Here is a 27,734-nt window from a genome sequence, read left to right on the forward strand (position 1 = left end):
TGCAATAAATCCACCATGGTGCTAACTAGAGCCCAGGAGAGGAAGCAGAGCAATAAAGAAACAGCCCAGCCTTTCCTACAAAAGACCATCCTAGACTGCTGCCATATAGCTACTGAAGATACCCTAAGGGCTTACCCCACTGGCCTTCCCAAGAGTCATTGACTCTTGCATCCTTGAAGAGCATTAATGACCATGTATGCTACAACAGCAGCAAGAGTTCTTTTAGCAAAGTATTGGAAGACACAAGAACTACCCACGCTGGAAGAGTGGCAGATGAAAGTGATTGATTATATGGGACTGGCTGAGATGACTGGCAGAATCCGTGACCAAGGGAAAGAGACGGTGGAAGAAGATTGGAAGAAATTTAAAGTTTATCTTAAGAACTGTTGTAAAATTAATGAGTGCTAAAATGTCATGGGTAATGTAAAACAGAATTGCAGTGATAAATAATTGGGTAAGAGGAAAAAGATTAGAAACTGAATTACAAGTACTGAAATTAGGGGTTGCTGGAAAAGTTTAAAACAGGGATGCAGAAAAGGGAGGTATGGGGAAGTCGTGGAAACAAGGTTCAAGAAAGAGAGGTTAAGAAATTATATGTGTTTACATGTTTGTTTGTTTATGTGTCGTCAATTGTTAGTTGTATTGTGTTTTAATATATGTTGTAAAATCAATAAAAATCTATTATATAAAAAAAAGAGCATTAATGACCATAACCAGCAAACAGAAGGTTGGCAAATCTCCTCCAACCAAGAACCAGTGGCAGATCTTCATGCTCCGGAACTGGGGGGCGGAGAGCAGGTGGGGGCAGGGCTGCCACACATCCCGGGGGCGTGGCGCATGTCCTGGGGGCGTGGTGAGCCACCCGTAGGGGCGTGGCGCCCAGCGCGGGCAGGGGAGCAGCTGCAATGGCACACTGCCGGGATCGTGATGCTGGGGATGGTGCGCTCCCCCTGCACGCCTCTTCCTCCACCAGTGCCAAGAACAGCTGGGTAACTGGTCTCCTGATCCAGTACTAGTATGTGAAAATTCTTATACAGTGGTACCTCTGGTTACGTACTTAATTTGTTCTGGAGGTCCGTTCTTAACCTGAAACTGTTCTTAACCTGAAGCACCACTTTAGCTAATGGGGCCTCCTGCTGCTGCCGCATGATTTCTGTTCTCATCCTGAAGCAAAGTTCTTAACCTGAGGAACTATTTCTGGGTTAGCAGAGTCTGTAACCTGAAGCGTATGTAACCCGAGGTACCGCTGTATAACACACGTGGATCATAACAACATGCAGTTCAACACAAGCTCTAACCCCTAATCAACAGGCTCAGTCCACAGGCAAATGAACTGATAGGGCAGAGTGAGAAAGATTTGCACATTTGTATGGCTGCCTCTGCCATTGTCTCCTTAATGCCCAAACTAATGGGGGGGGGGGATTCAGAGCTTGGACTGCTTAAGAGAGGAACTATCTGGCATCAAGGTTAATTTGCTTGTCTTGTTAGGGCTAATTGAGCGGGAGATTCTAACAACAGTTCCCGCAGCTCTGCTGGTACAACCCAATAAACCAAACCAAGACTGCATCAAGAACAAATCTAATCAAGTCTACAATTCTATGATTCTATAATTTCCCCATACCAGTTAAAACACCAATTAACCCCTTTACATGTTTGCCTCTTAACCTACCAACAGGCCCTTGTTTCCTTATTGGTACTACTTTTGTGGTGTTCTGTAAACCTGGAACGAACCCATCGTTTAGCATCATCTTATGAATGTTGCCCTATCTAACTGAGGCATATAACATTCAAAGCAAAACTTACCCCAAAGTGCCATGAAAACGGAGAAAAAGACGGTGGCGGGGTTGTCAAATAAGTGGCTGGCGCGTGCTGTGCCACAAGCACTACTAAGATTCCAGTAGTCACATGTCTTGTCACACAGAGGGCACATGGTGAAGGCATTACGTTGGTCGCACATCTCCTTGCTATGAAGAGCAAAATCCAGAAGGTCAGAAAAACATGTAATCTGTGAGGGAAGTTGCTTTCTGCTATGGAACAGTCACAGACTTTCATTCAGTGAGAACAGAAGTTCAGACATCCAGATGGTGGCTAAGAGAAGGGTGTATTTATTTAAATTCATTGGTTTTTCCCCTTCTTATTTAGCTATATGAAATATCTGCAGGCCATGTTTCTATTTTTTTAAAAAATATTCGTAGTGACTTACAAATGAAAACTACGACAAATGGCAGTAGGGACAAAAGATAATTAAGATCTTACCCACTTCTTTGCAGAATCAATCAATACAATTTAATTACAAAAAGAAAATGAAAAATGGCTCCAGTAAGGCAATAAAATTTTTTAAAAATCACTAAGAACCACTAAGAAGCATTTCTTCGGGCTTAATGCCAAATGAAATTGAAATAGCATCCTCCTCTAGGTGTGTGAACTTGACAAAATGCTAAGAGGAGGGTGCTATTTAGTGGCACCCAGAAATACGCATGAGAAGGTGGCCTGAGCCCAGTAGCGTAGCGTGGGTTGTCAGCACCCGGGGCAAGGCAAGTAATTTGCGCCCCCTAACCCATGGATTTGCCCTAACCCCAGATGTTGCGCCCGGTGCGGCCGGCCCCCCTGCACCCCCCACGCTACGCCACTGCCTGAGCCTTCCCTTGCTCACCATTTCCCTTGCCCTCCCCCTCCCCAGCCATTTCTCCCATCCAAGTGGTTGCTGCAAGTGGAAGAAAAACAGCTTGTCCAGAGTTTTGAGCTGGGTTGCCATCAGTATGCCGATGACACCCAACTCTATCTGTTGACGGATGGCCATCCTGACTCAGCCCCAGACACACTGATCAGATGTTTGGAAGCTGTTGCTGGATGGTTACGTGGGAGCCGGTTGAAGTTAAATCCTTCGAAGACAGAGGTCCTTTGGCTGGGACTGGACGACATGGGATTGGGGGGGGGGCAACTCCCATCTCTTGCGGGGGTGCAGTTAGGGCCTGCAAGACAGAGCTGTTCCACCAGGCCTTTGGTCAGGGCACAGCCTGACTTCCTCCTTTGGCAATCTTCACAGAACTCCAGCCCAATGGTTGCCATCAATTTGAGTTGAATTAATTTTATAATGAATGATTTTAGAATGTACTATTTTATTGTTGTTAGCCGCCCTGAGCCCGGCTTCAGCTGGGGAGGGTGGGATATAAATAAAATTTATTATTATTATTATTATTATTATTTATTATTAGTGTGGATAAGAAGCGATGGGCAGGGGAAGGGCTAAGCACTTTTCCTTTGTCTATCATTTATTTCTTCCCACTCTGATGAACACTCACTTTGGCCATAATAGGACTGTTATGCACACTTTACGTCTCTGGGTGATGTGTTCTAGGTGGAATGCTTACCTAGGTGCCGTTTCCATTGGAAGGAGGTCATTTTGATATTTCAAGAATATTGGAGTTTATTTGCAAATATAAAAGGGTAGACATAGGTGAAGGCACAGCTTAATCCCAGAGAAAGAGATGCTGTTCCTTTACAAAGCCTCCAAAATCTGGCAAGCCCTCTCTGTTTCTCCACTTCCTCTCAGCCGATTGTCCTATTTGCCACCTCAAACTTAGTTTCTATTGCTTCTTTTCACAAATATCCTCAGCCCTTTCTCTGAACGGTTTTTCCTGTTCAGAACATCCTGCATCAAGAAGCCATTTGCATCCATGGAAAAACACGACCTTTGCATTCTGAGCTATCAGAAATCTACCAGTGATATTCAATTTCTCTGAGCAGGCCTTACAAGAAGCTCAGCAAAATGCAAAGAGACTGACACAGCGTGAGCAGCTGAAATACAGTGAGCATGAAAGCAGCTTTCTGCTTAAAACGTAAAATTAGCATTGAACCTTTTCAAACAGGGTGGGGAAGCCTGGGACGTCCAAGCACTCTTGAATGACAGCTCTCAATATACCTAGTTTGGCCACACCTGGAGGCCAAAGTTCACCACCTCTCTTTTAAAATACAAAAATAACATTCTTATGGCAGAAAGACAGCAGAGGGTGCTACAGATACAGTTTTGCCACAAACTCCACCACTTTAGATATTATAAGAAAGTATTTTTGTAGGACAAGGAAAATACATTCTTGTTGGAAAGGTGGGACCTTTTTTGTACCCACAGTAATGTTACTTTCAGTACACCTCACCCAATGATAGAACAGCTTCAGAATGTATAATACGGAGTTAATGGACAGAACAGAAGTCACATTTATAGTGTAACTGGGAAACTGCACAGCTTCTGATATGTTTGCTTGTCTTTAACCAAGCATGCAAAATCAATACAATATTTATTTAATAGTAATATTTGTGATCACAATCATTTTGCTTACAGTAGCTAGGCATTGTTCACAGAACATAAAGTAAAGGTAAAGGTACCCCAGATCATTAGGTCCCGTCGCAGATGACTCTGGGGTTGCGGCGCCCATCTCGCTTTATTGGCCGAGGGAGCTGGTGTACAGCTTCCGAGTCATGTGGCCAGCATGACTAAGCCGCTTCTGGCGAACCAGAGCAGTGCATGGAAATGCCGTTTACCTTCCAGCCAGAGCAGTACCTATTTATCTACTTGCACGGGTGTGCTTTTGAACTGCAGGAGCTGGGACCGAACAACGGGAGCTCACCCTGTTGCAGGGATTCAAACCGCTGACCTTCTGATCGGCAAGCCCTGACTCTGTGGTTTAGACCACAGCACCACCCGCGTCTTTCTTTGTGACATAGGTAAAGGGACTCCTGACCGTTAGGTCCAATTGCGGACAACTCTGGGGTTCCGGCGCTCATCTCGCTTTATTGGCCAAGGGAGCCGGCGTGCAGCTTCTGGATCATGTGGCCAGCATGACTAAGCCACTTCTGGCGAACCAGAGCAGTGCACGGAAATGCCGTTTACCTTCCCGCCGAAGTGGTACCTATTTATCTACTTGCACTTTGACGTGCTTTCGAACTGCTAGGTTGGCAGGAGCAGGGATTGAGCAACGGGAGCTCAACCCGTTGCGGGGATTCAAACCGCCAACCTTCTGATTGGCAAGCCCTAGGCTCTGTGGTTTAGACAACAGTGCCACCCGTGCCCCATTATTTGTGACATAAAGAGTCACAAATCCTACCTTCATATTTACAATCTAAGGGGCATGGCACCAACTTAGGTATACATTTTCTCTGAAGGGTTAAAAGCACCCAAACACACTCCCTGATTTTCCACTATCGATTGCAGCCGATATGGCTGCATTTGCTGGGGTGGGGAGGGAGAAGTCAATGTTGAAGCAAACCACTACACATGACTGAAGATAATTGGAAGTTTGGCCCTCAGTGATTAGGCATATGAGGACAGGGGAGTAAGGGGGGGGGGAGGCAGAGGATGGAGATATATTTGAGAATGCCAGAACAGAAATAGTTAAAGCTATGGTTTTCCCAGTAGTGATGTATGGAAGTGAGAGCTGGACCATAAAGAAGGCTGATCACCGAAGAATTGATGCTTTTGAATTATGGTGCTGGAGCAGACTCTTGAGAGTCCCATGGACTGCAAGAAGATCAAACGCATCCATTCTTAAGGAAATCAGCCCTGAGTGCTCACTGGAAGGACAGATTCTGAAGCTGAGGCTCCAAGACTTTGGCCACCTCATGAGCAGAGAAGACTCCCTGGAAAAGACCCTGATGTCGGGAAAGATGGAGGGCACAAAGAGAAGGGGACGACAGAGGACGAGATGGTTGGACTGTGTTGTCAAAGCTACCAGTATGAGTTTGACCAAACTGTGGGAGGCAGTGGAAGACAGGAGTGCCTGGCGTGCTCTGGTCCATGGGGTCACAAAGAGTCGGACATGACGAAACGACTAAACAACAACAACAACAACAACAAAAACATACTAATGAAAGGTGCTGGGCATATGCTGTATGGCAGGACACTGCAATGGTAGCAAGCAGGGCAATGTGCTTTTAACGAATGGAGGACAGACAAGCATTTAAAAGAAACTGGAGGAGTAAAAAAATCTCATCCTCATTCTTTTTCAGCTTACCAGCTCTGTAAATGGATGCCTTTCAGCACCAAGTCATCGACAATGCACCTGAGCATCATCTTAGATATCAAACCACATTGTGGATGTGCAATCTTACCTAGGAACGTCACTTTCAATGGTTAAGCATCCGTACAGGAACACAATGATTCCAACTACCGACGATGGAATAAGAAACTCTGTGTATAAGCCCAGCCAGGCAAAATACATTCCAATTTTTTCTCCAAAATACTTTCTAAAGAAAGAAAACATAATGTAAATTTCAAAAGATTAGTAACAGTACTTCTAGGGTTCCCTCAACAGTATCAACGTATTTTACAAACAGTGCAGTTAACCACCCATTGTAAAACAGATAAGTAAAACTGCTTTGATGTGCAAGATATGAAAAGAAAGTGAACTTCCTTTTTGCTATGGACTCATCTACCATCTTAGAATTCCCGGTCCATGACTGCAGTCATGGGATTTTTGTCTATCACATGACGGTATATGTTTTGACTCCACAAAGTGGGAAGTGACGGAGACAGGATGTTTGTGTTACTGTGTTTCGTGAAGTTGGACTATTGTCCTTTGTTCTTTTTCTCTTTGCTGTCTGACGCTAGAGAGAGAGAGGGAGCCATGTTGCAGTGCTCCGTGTGTGTTTATATGTAAATAAAGTAGATTAGCCAAAATGCTGAGTTGCTGAGGTCTGTCACGCGAAATGCGCAGACTCTGTGGATCCCTAAGTGTGCCAGTGTCTGTTGGCATCGGTCACTGTGATGTTCGGGCTGAAGAAAGCTTATGAAGCTCCCGAACAATCGACCAGGAGGGAGGCAAAATGCCAGTCGGGCATGTGTCTCTGCCAGGGTCCTACTCGAGTGTAGGCTGAACTCCTGACAACATCATGCACTGGGCTACACAAACACTACACCATGGAATTGCCCCTCATCTAGTAGTATCTCCTTAGCCTCTGCACCAAACCCAAAAGGTTCTATACTTGAGGGGTCTCGATAAAGCAGGGTAGACATCTAGATATCAAATCAATAAAGGAAATCTACACCAGCACTACCCTCTCATGGGTGACCTACCGACTTAATTCTCAGACTATCATCTCTTTTCCTGGTATAAATGGGCAGCCCCCCTTTCAGCCCCCATTGCCGGAACGCTTTACTATAAGATCAAGGGAAGTTCAAGGGTATTTCATGCCATGAAGCAGCCTGGGATAGCAAAAATAAGTTGGCCAACCCTGCTTATCACCTTTTGGCAATACATAATTGCTGGCATTTATTTATTTTTTATTTTTTGTAATTGCCAAGTATCTTCTCTGAGAGTTTGCTGGAAAGGTTACATTCAGCTGTTCAGTGAGCAGTAAATTTATAGACACAGAAGTTTGAAACAATCAAGTTCCTTTAAATATTTAGGAGGGGAAAAATAGGACATGTTTATGTATTATTAAACACAGCATCATAATTGTTAACATTGTTATGTTGTCAACGTATCACTTAGTCATACAAGATTAAACAGAACAGACAGATAATAAAGGCTTAAAATCTGCATTAGACAAAAGAATGAGCGATGAGCATGAATGGAGAAGCAGACAGAGAAAGAGAGAGAGAGAGAGAACACAGATAAAGCCATAAAAAGTGACAAGTGCATCTAGTTGCTAATCATCTAGATAGTTCATGCTTACTCTCGAGAAACGATGGATGACATTTAAACCCTAGCAATTTTCAGCTCATTTGGAATGTATTAGACGTTAATTGTCTCACTTATTTCTATTCCTCCTGTATCACAAAGTTAGAACTAAAGAGACCTTTATAAAACTGTAAGAGTGAGCTCAGTAGGAACCAATACATCATTCTTTTCTTTTTTAAAGCTCAGGATTAGACATTCTCTATCATTTGCATGATTCTGATTATTGTGCCTTGTACTCTCAATGAGTTCTTTTCCCCTGTAGATGTGTACATCTGGTATTTTTTTAAAGTGAATAAAATTGGACTTTGAGGAAGTCTCAGAAGGGAAAAGAGCAAAGATGTCAAAAGGTGTCATTCAGAGCATAAAGTTCAATTAGTTTTGTTTCTAAATCAAGAGTTCCAAGGTATTTTGGAGGCACCTGCCTCTTCTGAGCCCAAGCAACGTTGTCTAGAATTTAAATTAATATTTAAGATTATTTGCCAGAGAGACAGAAAAAAGATGTACAGAACATGGAAAGATCTTTAGGAGATCAGCAGCAAAATCCTACTTATATATATTCAAAAGTACAGTCCGGTGAGTTTACTTGCAGAGCAAAGGGCATTTTAACACCCCAATCCTGTCAGAAGTGGTTTTTTTTAAGTAGGTATAAATACTTACCGAGAGTTAATTAAGGCTCAATCCACAATAAATTCTCCTATGTATGACCCATTGGAATTGAGTCGGGCACAGTGTGCATCAAAGTTACAAAGATATACAGAGCGAAATGCTCTTGTTTCCCCATAACATTAGAACTCAGTGTCACTTAATTAAGTTGATAGGCCATAGATTCAGGAAAACCAAAGGGAAATGCTTCTTCATACAACCAATAATTAATTTAGGAAATTTGCTTTCTTGAGATGTAGCTGGATTTAAAAGAGGATTAGGCAAATTCATGGAGATGTCTAGCAATGCCTGTTAATTGTTAATTAATGACACCCTGTGTTGTGGGTAGCTACACTGGTTTAGCCACAACAGCCAGTTGGTAGGTCCCTCGAAGCTGGGTGCAATTTGGCCAATGGGATGCAATCCAAACAGTTCGGGGGATCTATTTATGCCCATGTACATGACCCAGAGCTTCCTCTTTTGGCTCATGCATCGGAACACCCCCCCACCTCTCCCTATATTTAGAGCATTTTGCGCTTGCTATGCCGCCGTCTGTTGTCTGTCGTTGGGACAGGGGCACGGCAGGTATTTTCCCCACTTGGCTGATTGGCTGTTACCATTTGGGTTTCGCCTGCCGCGTAGCAAATCGTCACAACTTGTAAGGTTGTGGATAGGCTCTGGTTCAGGTGATAGGGATGGGGGAACGGTCTCGCCATCCCTATATGAAGGGTATTCTGTCAAAGGAATCCAGGGACTCAATGGTTTGGTCAATCCCTGAGTGGGGGTTGTGCCCGTGTCTGAGTCCAGGGGGACATTTGGGTGGCGGAGTTAGCCCGTTCCCAGCTTTCTGCTTATTCAGGTGTTCACCCTTGGCTGACCTATGATAGAGCTCTGGGTCAGCGCTACCTGCATGGCAGGGAGCTAGTAGAACCAGAGCCTATGCAACCAGTCACTTTCTGTAATCAATAAAGTTGTGGCCTAAATTCTGCCGAAAACCAAAACCAAAACTTGAGTCTTGTGTGAATTTATTTAGGGGGGAGGTTTCTGGGTCTGAACACGCAAATCAAGATAGCCAAATTTAACACCCAAGGTTGGAGGCAGGATGCCATTGGATAGTAATTGCTGGAGACAACCATGGGCGGAGGGTTAGAGGGTTAGACCGCACACTCTGCCGGGGAGTTTCCTAGAGGTGTTGAGCAAAGTGGTGAAAGGGTTGATGGACTGGAATGGTAACCCAAATGTAAATAAAGAAGGAGTTGAGGGATAAAAAGTGGGGGGTGCATTTTACATGCCTGGGCTATCTGGAACAGCATTTTGACGTGTGACATAGACTGGAAAGAATTTGAAATGCCTTTAGGACAGAAAGGGGCAAGATAAACAAAATATACTAAATGTTGCTGAGTCACTTATCTGGGATGCCTATTTGGTTTCTTGCATCCCAGCCTCTCTCTCTAAATCTCCCACATTCATGCAACCGTGAGTCATATGATGTGCAGCTACTTATCTCTCTTACACAACAGAATGGCAAGCAGAAGTCATATCTGTTGCAACACCTGGCAAAAAGTAACCAAAAAGCTCTGGCAGGAGCAGATTTTGAGCACAGGAGGAAGAATCCAAATTCTGTCTCATAACTTCACTCCGCTTGGGTGCTCCCTTACGGATGCATGCCTCCGCTTTGTGGTTTTCAAACTTCCTATTTGCAGGGAACCCTTTCCACACTGACCTGTTTGCTGGTGCTCTGCTCCCTGCACAATGCACCACTGAATGATGTTCTAGGCTACACTCTCAGTCTCAACAACTTGCTAGCTAGGCTGGATGATCCTCCAGCATGGAAGTGAACTGCTGATGGAACGAGAGATTGCTCTTTTCCTCCATTGGCCATTCCCTGCATTTCCCTGCTCAGCGCTGAGAAAGGGGAACATGGGCTGTGTGTGAATAGGGCAGGGGGGATGGATGAGTATGAAGGTGGGGTGTATGGATGTTTGTGGCTGGTGTGAGGGCTGTCCCTTCCACGTTTGCCTTTGGCCCTGCTCACTGCGCACAGGGACGGTGGCCCACAGTTTTGAAAAGGTTATGCATCTCTAGATTACATAACCAAACATTTGAATTAATGAAAGTTCTTTTGACACACTATTTAAACATGATGATGGTTGCATGAAGAGCAATTGCTTGTTTGGCATTCCACAAGAATGGTGTTGCATGTCGAAGTCTCGCACTCCATGAACTGGTTTACGCAAGACTGGCACCTGAGTTCAACATGAACTGCATACCCTCCAGGGACAGCCCAGAAATTACAACAGCCCTGGTTTCTGATTTAATCCTGGAATATCCCTATTTCCTCCACCAGTGTTGTTGCTGCTGCTGAGCTCAAGGAGGAGGATGAGCCTGCACTTATCTTGAATGATGATGATGGCTGTGGCGGCTGTGAGAGAACATCCTGTTGCCTCTCCATGGTTGCTGCTGCTGGCCGCCTCTCTTGGGCAGCTCGTAGCAAGCAGCTATTGGAGAGAAGGAGAGGCCATGGCTTCCAAGGCCCAGTCTTGTGTGATGGGCTGGCTCTGAGGGGCAGGCAGAGGACAGGGCTGCACTGAAGAAGAAGAGTTTGGATTTGATATCCCGCTTTATCACTACCCTAAGGAGTCTCAAAGCGGCTAACGTTCTCCTTTCCCTTCCTTCCCCACAACAAACACTCTGTGAGGTGAGTGGGGCTGAGAGACTTCAGATAAGTGTGACTAGCCCAAGGTCACCCAGCAGCTGCATGTGGAGGAGTGGGGAATCGAACCCGGTTCACCTGATTACGAGTCCACTGCTCTTCCACACTGGCTCTTCTTCCTGGGCAGGAAGAAAGGGGGAGCACAGCACAAGGAGTCTTGATTTTTTTAAAAAAAATGCTTTGTGCATCTGCGTCTAATCTTTCCCCTTTCTAAAATTTATTTATTGATGTGCGTTTTTCAATCTACCAAAGAATCAAATCAAATCAGGATTAAGGGGTTTTCTCAGGACAGTGGAGGACGTGTGTGCTGGTCCCATTGATCCAGTGGCGTAGCGTGGGTTGTCAGCACCCGGGGCAAGGCAAGTAATTTGCGCCCCCTAACCCGTGGATTTGCGCCCCCTAACCCGTGGATTTGCGCCCCCTAACCCATGGATTTGCCCTAACCCCAGATGTTGCGCCCGGTGCGGCCCGCCCCCCCTGCACCCCCCACGCTACGCCACTGCATTGATCTAGTGGTGGTGGGAATGACAGGGTCACAAAAGATGGGAGGTTGAGGAGGGTCAGTTGCAAGGAATTGAGAAATGTCCCTATTTTCATCTGAGGAACGTGGGATGGTATGGAACTGAGCAGTTAATGTACTGGATGGTAAATATCTTCCTAAACAGAAAGAGGAGATGCATTTTGGAAAGGTACATCACCTTTCATTAAATCTTCTGCAATAAAATCTGTGATTTAGTATAATGGAAAGGGAGAGGCTAACTGCCCGATGCAAGGCCCCACAGACCGGAATCTTCCCCTAGTGCAAATCAGTGCAACTTTGCCAGTTTTGCCAAAGAAGGAACAATTTTGCCAAGAAGCTGTTGCTGCGCAATTAATTACCTTACAAGATCAATAGGCTGAAACTTGTAAAACGATCCATATCGTGCCCATTCTTGATACAGCAGCTGTGTGGGGAAAATAGATATACTGTTGACATACTGCATTTAAATGACCAAAAAAAAAAAAAAAAAAAAAAGTTTCAGGGCTTAAATGGAGCCATGACTGAGTGTCATGAGATGTGAGCTCAAGTTTGAAACCTGAACATGCTCCAGAACATGCAAAATAATAACAAAAAGTGCATCATGTAGCACATATATGAACATCTGGATTAAAATGCAGAGTATCTGAGGAAGAAGATGCTTGCTACATGGAGGAAGAAGGCCCAACACCCCTCTTTCAAAATTAACCACTGAGGGTTGTATCAAACAAAGCTAGTCAGCTGACAGTAAGGTTTCCATCAATGAAATGGGGAGAAAATTTCTTTTACACTGATTCACCCTCTTCATCGCATACCCATGATCAGTCTGTTGACCAAACAGAGCCTTATCTCAGTGCCACACCAACTCTGCTTACTTTTCTACAGTCAATAAAGTTCTGGTCTGTTTCAACATGTTGTGTTCTGGTTATTTGCCCTTGCCCTTGACAGGGGTTGGGGGTGGCCTATGGCACCTGCCTTGCAATGGGGTTTATTACCACTTAGTGTGCTTAAAATAATTCCAAGTCTACACAATACAATCTTGGGTTGTAATCTAAGCAAATAAACCCAAAAAGCCTAAACAGGAAGGGGTAGAGTAGGGACTAGATAAATAATGTGCATTAATCTAGTAGTATACGCAGGTGGCGCTGTGGTCTAAACCACTGAGCCTAGGGCTTGTCGATCAGAAGGTTGGCGGTTTGAATCCCCACGATGGGGTGAGCTCCTGTTGTTCGGTCCCAGCTCCTGTCAACCTAGCAGTTCAAAAACACATCAAAGTGCAAGTAGATAAATAGGTACTGCTCCAGCGGGAAGGTAAATGGTGTTTCTGTGCGCTGCTCTGGTTTTGTCAGAAGCGGCTTAGTCCTGCTGGCCACATGACCCGGAAAAACTGTCTGCAGACAAACATCGGCTCCCTCGGCCAGTAAAGCAAGATGAGCGCCACAACCCCAGAGTCATTTGCGACTGGATTTAACTGTCAGGGGTCCTTTACCTTTACCTTTTTTTTTACCCAACTGAAAGCAGTGGGGCTTGCATTCCAAATACAGTAAACATTATCAAATTGGGCTGTATGCCCTGGACACAACTATAACTGAATAGGGTTTCCAGTAAATTCAGACAAGGTGTCAGTGGAAGTTCTGAATGAACACTGCACCCCTATGTATCACGTGTGTTCCAGTTTCCTGGCAACTGTTCCTCACACATCATTGCTCCTCAATGACCTTTCCAGGATATCGTCTTTAAAACAACTATGTACAGGCTATGGGATATATCCAGCTAAGTCATATGCAGAGATGATCCACTAGAATCAATGAACAAGGCAGGGATTTCAATGAGTTTCTCTAAGTGTAACTTAGTAAGATGCAACCTTGTCCAATCTTAAACATGATTTGTAGTGGAACTTACATCATAGCAAACATGGATAGAATTGCATTGAAAAGCAAATTAAATGCCCACTATTTTGCATACTGCAATGAGTAAGGTTCATTACTGACTTCTAAGAATGATAATATATTGTGAGATAATTATGTATTTCTAGTATATATCAAAACAAATAATAAACAGTTTCTTTTTGGGGCTGTCTGCATAGCCGCCTATCAAGATGGGAAATGTTGCTGAAAAGATTTGAGTTGCAGCTTTTCTAAAGTGTATTTATTATGAGAATTGTTGAGACAAAATGACTCACACCTCTTCTTTTTAAGGAATATTATTGCAATGTTGAAAAGTGCTTGCCTCTTTTGTCATTATTTTGGCAGTGACTGTGAAAATGTTTTGTTGATTCAATTATATTTTCCCCTCTCGATCTCTTTTTCAACTGGCTTCCTTTGCTATCCTTGGTGTAATCATGCAGGCAAAACTGAATTGCATTCATTGATAGAATTCCTTCTTTTTTGAGATCACCCAGCCAGCTAATATGGGAATTGTTCTCCTCAGGCACATCATCACACAGATAAATCTAACTGGCCATGCATCATTGTGATCCATCACACTCACTAGTTTGCTGGCATCAGGAGAAAACAAGAAATCTGAACCAGTATTAGTGAGAGCAAGAGCACCAAGACGGATTAAATAAGAATGTTCTCACTATTAAAACATTTTTCAGGAAATATCCCTGTTGAGGCTGAACCAAAGTTTCATAAAATCACTGGTTTTCTTGAATTCTGAGTGTCATTTCACACAGAGCGTAGGACCTGAACCAACGGATTCATATTGCAAGAAAGGAGACTAAACATCAAGAAGAACTTGTTGACAGCAAGATCTGTTTGACACTGGAAAGCTGGTGGATTCTGTATCATTGGAGGTTTTCAAGCAGAGTTTGAGGACCATCTGTCATGAATGCATTGTAGGGAGTTGGACTAGATAACCCCCAGGGTCTGTTCCAACTCTACAATTCTATGAACATTTGCATCATTTGTTTTTCCCCACAAGAAGAACCTGAAGGCGGTTGATCAGGACTGGCCTTTGCTTTATGAGTTGGTTTGTTGTTGTTTAGTCGTTTAGTCGTGTCCGACTCTTCGTGACCCCATAGACCAGAGCACGCCAGGCACGCCTGTCTTCCACTGCCTCCCGCAGTTTGGTCAAACTCATGTTGGTAGCTTAGAGAACACTATCCAACCATCTCATCCTCTGTCGTCCCCTTCTCCCTGTGCCCTCCATCTTTCCCAACATCAGGGTCTTTTCCAGGGAGTCTTCTCTGCTCATGAGGTGGCCAAAGTATTGGAGCCTCAGCTTCAGGATCTGTCCTTCCAGTGAGCACTCAGGGCTGATTTCCTTAAGAATGGATCGGTTTGATCTTCTTGCAGTCCATGGGACTCTCAAGAGTCTCCTCCAGCACCATAATTCAAAATTATGAGTTGGTACATAAATCTTAATCAAGGGGGCTTGCTTACAAGAAAATAAAACCCAGTTAGTGTCAGTCTACCTTTGTCTGAGGGCCACACACTGCAAGGAAATGGAAGCTACATTATGTACCTTAAAGGAAACACCATCAAAAGGGCTGAAAACCGTTTTAAAAAAAATGTCTCCCTTCACTTTAAACCTGATCAGGGCATTTCAGGAAATTAAACACTGAAACTATTCAGGTTCAGATAGAAAACAGATGATGTTATACGTAGAAATTCTATAGTCAAGTCTTATGGCTGGGCCATAGGAACATGTGTGAGCAATCAATGCAGTATTTCTGGAAAGAACCTTTTATGTTTTTAATACTTAACACTTCATAAGAGGACCTAAATGGGCACGTTAAGGAGAAGGGCAGCCCAACTTCTGGGGTGAATATTTTTCCAGGCACTAAGTCTTTTTAAAGTAGCGTTTCCACTTTTTGCTGTGATATCCAGTGAGTCCTTGCAAGATTAGCTGCTATGTCAGCATTTTGCCCTCCAGAAGAAAGTTTCAGCTACCTTTACTTGGGGCGGATACAGATAAAAATGACGCTCCATTTATTCAGCCTTTATGCACCTCCATTTACTGATGACTTATGCATCTCTGACAACGTGTTATCCATTTGTGGATTTTCAGCACCCCTTAGTGGTCAGATGCTGTGTTGCCAAACTCTCCTTTCGGGGGGGGGGGTGGAAATCCCACCAGGAAACTTTCCTGTGCATGGGCACATTTAGCACTTGCAGTATTCAAGGAAAACTGGCAATCTTCCACCAGTCCAATAGAGACAGGATGGAAAGCAAGGCTAAGAAGGGGAAGACTCATAGCATGGTATGGTGCACTGCTAAGTAAGAGCTCTGAGACTTCAGAAAGGCAGCTAAAACATGAATCAGCGGCCTGACTAGCCTAGCTTCTTTTGCTGAGGAAGTTCAATCTGAAGAAATGTGGAGCATTTTCACCCGAGTGAAGAAAAGCAAATGGACCGCTAGGAATTATTAGGAAAGGAGATGGCAGTGAGCATGCTAATGTTGCTATATCAACCTATAGTTGTGGCCAGTGCTTTCCGCCCCCCCTAAAAAAATGTTTAGGGGTGCTCTCATTTTGACTCAAGAAAACCAACATTTTATGGTTTAAATTGGGAAAAATAAATACAGCAAATGGACAAAAGTACTAAGATTCACAAAATGTTAAGGGGTATGCGTACCCCTGCGTTACCCCGCCCCCCGAAAAAAGCACTGCTTGTGGACACATTTAGAAAACATATATGCAGATGTGGGGCTGGCCATCCCATTTCAAGTAAGATGTTATAGACTAAAAGAAGACCATCCAAAATTATTGGCCATCTCCTATATTAGGAAAAGTTAAAGCATTTAGCTGAGGAAAATGAGAGCCAAAGTATAAATTAGGTTGTTCATGTTTTTTTAGGGACTTAATGTGGTTTTAAGGAAGGGGGCATATGTGGGACTCTGATCTGGAATATGCTCCCAATCTGGATAAAGGGCCCTATTATTATATTTTCATTTATACCCTGCCTTTTCCCCTGACAGGGATTCAAGGCAGCTTACATATAAAATAAGTACAGGTAAAAACATAGGGGGGAATCGTTAAAAAACAAATAAATATTAAAACGATGGCAGCTTCATCTTGAACTCCCTTCCCCTGCTATCTTCCCCCCAAAGTGCTGTAAACAACTAAGGGAATTTTCAGTAGCAATTTTCTGCACTGGGGGCATAGTCCAGACTGTTTCAAATACTTCATCTTCTCTAAATGACCTGGGCTCAGTCAGAGAAGCATCATATAAATGACCAATAACCCTCCTTCTTCTTTCTTCTGAAATCAATGCATCACTCCCTTTCCTCTCCAAGTATCAAACTAGTAGTTCTGCTTTTGTTTCTTTATTAGCATGGGATACAATGCTGAAAGCTAGCTATGATAGATTCATTTTTTTACAGGCAACTTTCATAAATTATATCTATTTGACCATTTCTACAAACAGTTATCCTGAAGACACCCAGTGGAAGAATAACACAGAGGTCATAGGAACACAATATTGTGGTGCGTTTGGGGGGTTCACCCTGCATGATGCCTGTGTTCCCTGTAATTCTTGGGGTCCTGGAGCATTCCATTGTTGAATTAGCCAGGTACATCTCTTGCTGAGTTAAAGGCCCTAAGTAAAGGTAAAGGTAAAGGTCCAGTCGTGACCGACTCTGGGGTTGCAGCGTTCATCTCGCTTTATTGGCTGAGGGAGCCGGCGTACAGCTTCTGGGTCATGTGGCCAGCATGACTAAGCCACTTCTGGCAAACCAGAGCAGCACACGGAAATGCCGTTTACCTTCCCGCTGGAGCGGTACCTATTTATCTACTTGCACTTTGACGTGCTTTCGAACTGCTAGGTTGGCAGGAGCAGGGACCGAGCAACGGGAGCTCACCCTGTCGCGGGGATTTGAACCGCCGACCTTCTGATCGGCAAGTCCGAGGCTCTGTGGTTTAAGCCACAGCACCACCAGCGTCCCTAAGTACGGTTAGTATAAGAAAGGAAGATGCTCTGTGGAAGATGGCCCCCCTCCCTCACATGGCTGGTAGTAAGGAAGACAAAAGCAAGCGTGGAATGTGTGTGAGCTGAGCTAGAAGCAAGCAGAAGCCAGAGAGGGAGAGCCATACTTGATTTCTGCAGGAATAGTAGGCTGTGACTATGGGAGAAACAAGACCCTCTTGGGGTGTTAATGCTATGAGCACCTGCCTTGTAGGCTCAGGTTGAATATGTGTGTAAATAAACTACATATCCTAAAATTTCTGCCACAAAGCGTGTCCTCCTTCATAGTTGGGGGCCGCCAGGACAATCCAAAGTTGTGGGGCGGGCTAATTGACCGTTGGCCACTGATGCGATTGGGCTTCCCTTGTTGTTGGGAAGAAGTTAATGTTGTCATTTGTTGATTGACAGCCAGAAATGCTAAAACTCCTTGCACGAGGCTAGGGCTTCCTCTTTTTGACCGTGCATCGGATTGCCCGTCCCTCCCCCCCTAGAATTAGGGTTGTTCGCTTGACCTTGCTATGCCTCTCATGGGGTCGTCTGCTCTTGGGGCAGGGGCCCAGTAGGAATTTTGTCCATCTGGCTGATTGGCTGGGGCCATTTGGTTTTTGTCTACTGCGTAGCAAATTGTCACAACTTGTAAGGTTGCGGTTAGGCATTGGTTTATGGTTTGGTTGGTTGAGGGGCATGGATTGGCTGTGCCTGCCCCTCTAATGCTGCTGCTGCAAGGGATTCCGTTAAAGGAATCGGGGGCTAACTATTGCTTGTCCACTCTGTCAAGGAGGCTCGGGCCATAGCAATGAGCTCCTGGTTGCATTTGGGGTGAGGGCAGGTTCCCTGCTCCGTCGCTACCCCCAAGTGTATTCCCCTTTTCTGACTTTCGCTGGCGTGCGGAATGTCAGTCTGTCCCCCACGGTGGGGCAGATAGTCGCAACCAATGCCTAAGCAACCACTCACATGTTTGTATTTTAATAAAGTTGTGGCCAAAATTATGCCAAAAACCTTAAACAAAAATTCCATGTGATGTGTGAGTTATTGGGGTGGCCCTGGGGACCTCGACATGCAATCTCTGCTGTATCTTGTTTCAAGGACACTGAACCCTGGGTAAGTGCCTAGAACCCCTGGAATCTTGCACCGCTTGGAGACTGGGGTGGCGGGCAACAAATATGGATACAATCCAATGGAAAATTTCTCTGTGCAAACACTACTGAAATTAACAGGAGCTGTGACAGAGCAGGAGAGCTTCAGACTGGACTGTGCCCAGTTTGCAGTATATTTTCAGCACAAAGGCTTGATTGAAGGGAACAGACTGACACATTCAAACCCAACGCCAACCAAACTGAAGATGTAAATTATTTTACCTTTCTTTCATTCATTTCTTTGTTTTCACCATCATATTCACCCTGAAAAGACAATGCTATTGGTAAGAAATATTGTAGGGAGCAGGAGTCACCTGCTAGTGAAGGGCAGGTAGCAAGAACAGCAGCAGCAGCAGCAGCAGCAACAACAACAACAACAATTTTTAGTATTTAGGTGCTATAAGCCAAACATGGTCAATACAATCCACATCAAGGCCTTCCCTGTCATTCAGAGGAAACCCCTAGAGGTTTTAGAAACTAGTCATTTCTAACTGCCACAAAATCTAAGTACCGTGGTACCTCTGGTTACAAACTTTATTCATTCTGGAGGTCCGTTCTTAACCTGAAACTGTTCTTAACCTGAGGTACCACTTTAGCTAATGGGGTCTCCCGCTGTCACCGCTGGGCGATTTCTGTTCTCATCCTGAGGTAACATTCTTAACCCGAGGTACTACTTCTGGGTACAAGTGTTTGTAACCTGAGGTGTTTGTAACCCGAGGTACCATTGTACTTCTAAAATTCCTTTTACTCCTGCCCATCTCTGTAATCTGTTCTCTACCCCACTACCACGCCTTAAACTGAAAACTCACTGAGGCTGTCCAGTGAAGAAGAAGAAGAAGAAGAAGAGGAGGAGGAGGAGGAGGAGGAGGAGGAGGAGGAGGAGGAGTAGTTTGGATTTGATATCCCGCTTTATCACTACCCTAAGGAGTCTCAAAGCGGCTAACATTCTCCTTTCCCTTCCTCCCCCACAACAAACACTCTGTGAGGTGAGTGGGGCTGAGAAACTTCAGAGAAGTGTGACTAGCCGAAGGTCACCCAGCAGCTGCATGTGGAGGAGCGGGGAATCGAACCCGGTTCACCAGATTACAAGTCCACTGCTCTTAACCACTACCAACAGTGGGACACCTGGGGTCCTCCAGACATTGCATCTACCATCCACCATCACCCCTTCCCATGCCAGGAGCTGGATTCCAGCAACAGGTGGAGGACTACAGTTTTCCCATCCTTGCTATATATAATCATAGAATCATAGACTTGGAAGGGCCCAAAAGTCATCTAGTCCAACCCCCTGAAATGCAGGAATCTCAACTAAAGCAGGATGGTGATGGTGATAAATATAATATTGACCTCCCCTGCCTGCTAGAATGCAATTCAATGTTGAAGACCAGGGGTGGTCATCAACTAAATCATGTTTAGAGTTGGCCCACTGAAACCAATGGACCAACAAGAAATCCCACGAGAACTTTTTTTTGTGTGAAGGAGTCCTATGTAAGAGCCTAAAACTGGGATACTGCTTTATTATTATTATTATTATTATTATTATTATTATTATTATTAATTAATAATTAATCATACATAAATAAGCATAAAAATGTGCACCCCACCACCGAAACCATTCCATTATAACTATCCAACCTCCCAAAATTTCAACACTTCTTGTGCTGGTTTAACCCCTTTCCGTTTTAACGGTACAAATTCTACGAACACCCTCCATATGTCTTCAGAATCATTTCTCCTACATATTCCCCATCTTACCTTAACGGCACATGCTAATTTATCATTAATAGCTATATCCCAAACCTCTTTGTACCATTCTCCCATTTTATACTGTGCTTACCCCTTCCACTTCCCAGCTATAATGATTTGTACGGCTGTCAATAAATTTGTAAGCAAGTCCTTCATAGTCTGCAAACCTTCCACCCCATTGTAAATTGATAATAATGCTACCTCTGGACTTTTGGCCAGCTTTAACCCAGTGATTTCTGTTATCTCCTTAAACACCCTTTGCCCCAAAAATTGTACATATTTACACCCCCACCACATGTGAACATAATTCCCTGTTTCCTGGCATCCCCTCCAACATAACACTGAATATCCCTTATTTATTTGAAGGATACTGCTTCTTAACAGGAAGTTTGCACTCCAGCGGAATCTCATATGTAGCATCAATTAAGCATTCTTTGACTTTTAACAAGGTTCTTAGGAAATTGACAAGAAAGTGTATACCTACATCATGGAGGGGAAAGGCTGCTTCATAAACATTGTTTGCTATTAATGTGTTAATACCTAAAGAAAAATAAAGATAGCAATAGTTATTTTTAAACACACACATATATTTGCTTTTCGGCCAAAGAATGTGATACCACTAGCACAATGGAACTCTTCCCTTCTCTTCCCCCAATGCCACCTTAAATCAATGTGTATTCAGGGAAGTTTTTAATGTGTGACATCTTAGTGTATTTTTCGTCTTTGTAGAAGCCGCCCAGAGTGGCTGGGGAGACAAATAATATTATATCATCATCATCATCATCATCATCATCATCATCATCATTATTATTTTTCAGTTTATGAATGTAATGTTAAAATCTGATTAGTGGGTGGAAATATTATGTTTCAGGGTGGGATCTACATTTTACAAGTAAATTAAAAGTACCGTATTTTCCCGTGTACAAGACTAGGCTTTCCCCCTAAAAAATAATGTCCAAAATTTGGGGGTGTCTTATACACGGGGGCCATCTCCTCCCCATTTTCTTAAATCAGAGTCCCCCCAAAATAGGGGGCATCTTGTACATGGGGGCGTCTTATAGACTGAAAAATACGGTAATTTAAAATGATTTGAGCTCTGCAATAAAAACTTGGCATCTGAATCTGAAATCTAGCTGGTTTGTTTTGTCACATCCGAGTTAGCTTTTGGATTGCAGTATCTCCATTCACCAATTTTGACCAAGATTTGTTCACATATTGCTGCCACTCCAATCAAAAGTGCTTGAACTGTGAGTTCTACTGAAAAATAATTGTATATCAAGTGTCGACGTTCAATGCCACATATGCACTGAATATTTGTAGAACTAGAGATTATCCCGTCTAACAGAAGCTGCAGAAGAGAATTTGGGAGAAGGGGGAAGGGAAGTTTCCAATTATATTCTAGGCAAGGCCAATAAAGCTCAAGGCTCAATATTAGCCATAAAATTAAAATTAAAATCAAGCAATATTATTTTCTTGCAGGGAATTCATTCTGAATTCACTCAGCTACAAAATGTTTCCAGAACAGTTTGCACCCTAATGTTAGGTGTTGTTCATACTGGCCCAAGGAGAATGCTTTTCTTTGAATGGAAAATTCAAAGAAATGTGTGCAATCTGTGATTTAACAAAACCTTTACATTTTCTTCCAACAAAAAAACTAATAATGTAACCTGTATAAATTATGCAGATTGTTAACCTTTGGTTTTAGACAATTTATTCTGTCAATATATTTTTTTTTACGATTTTGCGTAGTTTATTCTCAATGATGTCCAACAGAGCAGGATTCAGAAACATGTCTTTTTATTTGATTATCCAGGATTTGCCCTAACCTATTAAGACATAGCAGAATGCACTATAAATATATCTTAACAAGCACCTGAGATTCAAAATTTAGAACAAGAATTCAAGAATATTAAAAAGCAGCTTCCGAAATAACGTTTTTTAAAAAGCGAATTATTTCTTACCCATGCTGTTTTTGGCTTTTGTAGTATATGTACGCTTCAAAATTTCATGTACCTGCATCAAAACACACAAACATGGTGTAACTAACAGATAACTTCTTTCCAAGAAATAGATGTTCTGCATGAAGCCAGTAAGACATAAAGATGATGTTCACCATACCATATTTTTTTTAACTATATTTAAATAAAATAGCTTTCTTCAACCAGTATTTCATAGTCCTGTGCTATGTCAAACTGCAGGTGAAGGCTCAAGCAACTGGAAGCTCCTATATACGGTAACAACAATAACAGCCCGTGTATATAGCAAACTATCATATCAGAGAGAAGGCTATATTTGAACCCATCTCCTCTTTGACCGTCATGGCTTCCCCCATCAAGGGTTTGATAAGAGTCAAACAACGTACAGTATATAAAAATTAAAGAAGATACCCTCCCCAATGAAAAATAATTGAAAATAAGCAGTGCTTTTTTCGGGGGGGAAAAATGTTTACAGGTACTCTCATTTTGACTCCAGAAAATCACCATTTTATAGTTCAAATCGGGAAAACTAAATACAGTAAATGGACAAAAGTACAAAGATTCCTAAAATGTTTAGGAGTTTGCGTACCCCAGAAAAAAAGCACTGGAAATAATCAGGGTTTGTAGCCTCTGCCTTATTCAGTGACCATAAATCACCACGCAACCAGGGACCCATGATGATGAAATTTGAATACCACCCTTCCTTCGCAGATCTCAAGTGGTTCACAACATAAAAATACAGGATAAAAGCACAAAATACATGATAAAAACGAGAAGCAAAATCCCCACAAACCAATAATTCCCTCCCCCACTTGTAGAGAGCCATGAATATAGATTTTTTTAAAAAAATATGTAATTATCAGCAATAACAGTGAATGCAATTAAGCACAGGGGGGTTCCCTCATGCGTCACACCCCCTCAGCTGACTTACTATTCGACTGCGGGTAGCATTGTCAAAAAACGTGTCTTTATCTTGAATGTTGTACCTTGAGAAACAGTGATAGACAAGATCAGTTAAAATGTGCCAATTCCCAGAAGAGCAGAAGAAGGCCAGTCCTATGTGTACTTCCCTGAGAGTAAGTCCCTTAAACTTAGTGGAGCTTACCTCTGAGGAAACCTGTAAAGGATTGTATAACTAAAAGGTGACAGATTTTGCTTCAAAAAGTTAGCCAGCTTGTATGATTCTGCTTGACAAGTTTAACAGGGTAACTTCTAGAAATGCAGAGTTAGGTGAGAATCACAGGGTTTTCCTTCACTCACAAGGTTCTTGCACTCCCTGCTTTCAAAAGAAGGGAACCCTATTCAGTAATGTAATTTACAAGTTTAAACCCATGATTTTTTAAAATTCACGTGGGAAAATGTTCCTGGATATTAACATATCCTATGCCAAAGTCTGAGGGCAGCGCAAGAACATTAAGAAACAAATTATACAATGCATATTTGAATATAAATAAGTCCCCCACTGCATCCTGGTCACAAAATGTTTGCCCGAACAGGCAACAGACATGTTGCATTAGTTTCTGCAGCATGGCTGTGGGAAGAACACACATCAGTGGTGGACTTTGGGCCCAATGTGGGGCTCAAACCCAGACTCTGAGAGCATGAGTCTTATGCTCTACCTGCTGAGCTGCACAATTTCTTTTTCATTATCATAATTTTTCATTATCATAATTTGTATATGAGGAATAAGAATCTATATGTTATGTACTGAAGTTGTCACCCTGGGCCAGCAGGGGGATACTGTAGATAGTTATGCAAATGAAGGATCGAAAGTGACGTTCAGTGATTGGATAGTTTGTATGCAAATGAAGGATCGAAAGTGACGTTCAGTGATTGGATAGTTTTAGAAAGTTGCAACAGTTACGTTGTTCTGGAGCTCTATATAAGCAGGCTGACTGAGCTCCTCAGTTCAGTTCTATTCTGGCCTCTGAATAAACAAGAGCTGTTTGAAGAATTGCTGTGTCGTCTGATATGTTCACCCACAACTTAACACTATACATTCCAAACCTAGCTGGTGTTTTTTTTTTTTTTAAAAAAAAGCCAAGATAAAATACAGGATTTATTGCATCTGCAACTTTAAACAACAATACTTAACAAATATATATGTATGCACACACCTTTACACACACACACACACACACACACACACGCACGCATAAGAAAAATTAGAATAAGTGAGAAATCTGATGTATTAGCACGCTCTGATCTGCACACCAACTTTAGAGAGGATTTGGTCAGTTCACATCATGGTTCACAGAAATCAAATTCTGTAAGTGTCTAATTGCATCATCTGATTTCTGCTGAGCTAAAAGGAAGTGTCTGTCAACTTCCTCTAGCATCACAGAAAGTAAGGGGCCTGTTCTGATGCTACGATCCTCAGTTTGAGATCCCTGACACCATACATGGTAGGTGAGGGCACTCAAAGATGTAACCGTTTCAGCTGTTTTCTTAAATAGTACAGTCCCATGAAGACTGTATACAATGGGAAGTTATGTGCAGTCTCAATCACCACAACATTCCTCGATGAATTATATTTCTCAGGGAATTATACTGTGCACCTTGTTAAGTACTCACAAATAGAGTTTTTCTCTGGAGAAAGGGTAAGATAAATGCTTCATTCTGGTGGTATTTTGCTGTGGCACTTTGGGCTGCAAAGGTTTTGTAAACTTCTGCCATATTTCAGACAATTTATTGACAATTCCCGTTTCTTCTGTTATTTCATATGTCTGGAGAAACAAAGAGAGCATGCATGAGCAGGTGGCTTCCCAAATATTAATTTGTTTAGAATAATTAAACGGCATCTTTTCACCAACAGTGTTCCCAGAGCCCATATCCAAGAAAAGTTAGTGAAGCTCCTATTTAAAGAAAAAATGTCACCCCCTGAAGTGGTTGTCTGCAATGTCTGAATAGACCCTGGGAATATTTGAACTGCTAGCTAGGAATATTTATTTTATTTTATCATTTCACAACATTTGTGTCAGGGCCGGCCCACCCATGAGGCAAGGTGAGGCAACTGCCTTGGGCAGTAGGATCCACAGGGGCAGCAGATGCCAAAGTAGATCTTTATCCCCCCCCCATTCTTGATATAGATCTTTACTCACCCCTTCTTCGCTGGCGGTTAAGAGGCACCATTTTGTGGTTCGCCTCAGGTGCCAAAATGTTTTGGGCTGGTCCTATCTATATACTGCTTTTATAAAACCTCAAAGTGTTTACAAAAAAATTACGTCTCTGCCTTTGGCTTTACTAACGTACAAACATTCAATAGTGCTTCTCAGCCATCATTCGTTCAGCTGATCTGCAGCACAGGATAAAGGTAAAGGGACCCCTGACCATTAGGTCCAGTTGTGGCCGACTCTGGGGTTGCGGTGCTCATTTCGCTTTATTGGCCGAGGGAGCCGGCGTACAGCTTCCGGGTCATGTGGCCAGCAGGACTAAGCCGCTTATGGCGAACCAGAGCAGCACACGGAAACGCCATTTACCTTCCCACCGGAGTGGTACCTATTTATCTACTTGCACTTTGACGTGCTTTCGAACTGCTAGGTGGGCAGGAGCAGGGACCGAGCAATGGGAGCTCACCCCGTCGTGGGGATTCGAACCGCTGACCTTCTGATCGGCAAGTCCTAGGCTCTGTGGTTCAACCCACAGTGTCACCCATGTCCCACGCAGCACAGGATATAGAATGCTTGAATGCGAAGGGATCTATTTTAAGTGGCAGGCTGAAGCAATCGTTCCTCATCAGGTTAGTTTATATTCCCCCCCACCCCCGCCCCCAGAGCAGCAATATATTGGCTTAGGTAGCACCAAGTGAAAAGGAAGGGAGAAGCTTGAGTTATTTCAAGGCAATCCTAGTGGAGAGAAGTTCTGTAAGAAAAGAAACCTAACAATCAAACAAGGAAAATATCAAGGTATCAGCTGTTGATGGGAAGATGGTTCAAACCAGTGGATGCTGCTACAAATCAAGAGATTACAAGAAAGGACTAAGCATTGGGAAGAACTGTCTGGGGGTTAAGAGTGCCTTGATGGTGGAACAAACCACATCAGATGATAAAGGTAAAGGTACCCCTGATCGTTTGGTCCAGTCGCGGATGACTCTGTGGTTGCACACTCATCTCGCTCTATAGGCCAAGGAAGCCGGTGTTTGTCCACAGACAACTTTCGGGTCATGTGGCCAGCATGACTAAGATGCTTCTGGCAAACCAGAGCAGCACACGGAAACGCCGTTTACCTTCCCACCGGAGCGGTACCTATTTATCTACTTGCACTTTGATGTCCTTTCGAACTGCTAGGTGGGCAGGAACTGGGACTGAGTGACGGGAGCTCACCCTGTCACGGGGATTCGAACCACCGACCTTCTGATCGGCAAGCCCAAGAGGTTCAGTGGTTTACACCACAGCTCCACCTGCACCCCCAACCTCAGATGGTGGACATTTCCTAACAAAGGTTGGGTGGCCATCTGTCAGGAGCTCTTTAGCTGTGATTCCTGCATTGCAGAGGGCTGGACTAGATGACTCTTCAGGTCCCTCCCAGCACCACAATTCCATTAAACAACTAACATGTTGAAATGTGTGTCATGCCAATTTCCTTATAAAGCTCTGGTTTTCCCAGTAGTGATGTCTGGAAGTGAGAGCTGCACCATAAAGAAGGCTGATCACTGAAGAATTGATGCTTTTGAATTCTGGTGCTGGAGGAGACTCTTGAGAGTCCCATGGACTGCAAGAAGATCAAACCTCTCCATTCTGAAGGAAATCAGCCCTGAGTGCTCACTGGAAGGACAGATCCTGAAGCTGAGACTCCAATACTTTGGCCCCCTCATGAGAAGAGAAGACTCCCTGGAAAAGACCCTGATGTTGGGAAAGATGGAGGGCACAAGGAGAAGGGGACGGCAGAGGACGAGATGGTTGGACAGTGTTCTCGAAGATCTAAACATGAGTTTGACCAAACTGCGGGAGGCAATGGAAGGCAGGAGTGCTCTGGTCCAGGGGGTCATGAAGAGTCGGACACAACTAAACAACTAAACAACAACAACAACGTTATAGGTTATCATAGGTAGTCACTGGGGAGGGGTGCTTCTTCCTTGCCATACTCAGAAGTTAGAAATAACCAGCCTTCACTGCCTTTCCTCTGTAATGCTCTGCAAGTTTCAAAATAATTAAAACAGAACTGTGTACTACTTACCCTTTTAGTGGGCATTTTTATTTTAAGAAACTCTGCTTCTCGGCTAAGTACATTCCATGGTGCATGTATCCGGACAAAACTCAGTCCTTGTGTCTTATTCTGAAAGGTGAAAAGAGGACATATTTTCTTGAAATACAAATTAAATAACAAATTAAATTAGAGGAACTAAAGGCGCAATATACAAAATAAAGAGGCAGCTGATGAAAAAGGTGCAGATTATATAAAAGTAATGCCCTTTACCTTGT

At 43.4% G+C, this 27,734-nt stretch overlaps 1 protein-coding gene across 2 annotated transcripts in view; it reads right to left on the reverse strand.

The window, feature by feature from the left end:
* Positions 1 to 27,734, reverse strand: part of ANO2 (anoctamin 2) — a 145,410-nt gene that overhangs the window by 87,013 nt on the left and 30,663 nt on the right. For both annotated transcript variants that reach the window (XM_083615565.1, XM_083615566.1), the window contains 9 exons: positions 27,490 to 27,588; positions 24,889 to 25,040; positions 23,246 to 23,300; positions 22,300 to 22,351; positions 20,823 to 20,878; positions 18,815 to 18,856; positions 11,911 to 11,975; positions 6,106 to 6,240; positions 1,804 to 1,964 (listed from right to left, as the gene is read on the reverse strand). In XM_083615565.1, coding sequence (XP_083471691.1) covers positions 1,804 to 1,964; positions 6,106 to 6,240; positions 11,911 to 11,975; positions 18,815 to 18,856; positions 20,823 to 20,878; positions 22,300 to 22,351; positions 23,246 to 23,300; positions 24,889 to 25,040; positions 27,490 to 27,588 — 817 coding nt within the window. The remainder of the gene's footprint in view (positions 1 to 1,803; positions 1,965 to 6,105; positions 6,241 to 11,910; positions 11,976 to 18,814; positions 18,857 to 20,822; positions 20,879 to 22,299; positions 22,352 to 23,245; positions 23,301 to 24,888; positions 25,041 to 27,489; positions 27,589 to 27,734) is intronic.

This window comes from Podarcis filfolensis, assembly GCF_964270895.1.
Source record: "Podarcis filfolensis genome assembly, chromosome: 5".
NCBI lineage: Eukaryota > Metazoa > Chordata > Lepidosauria > Squamata > Lacertidae > Podarcis > Podarcis filfolensis.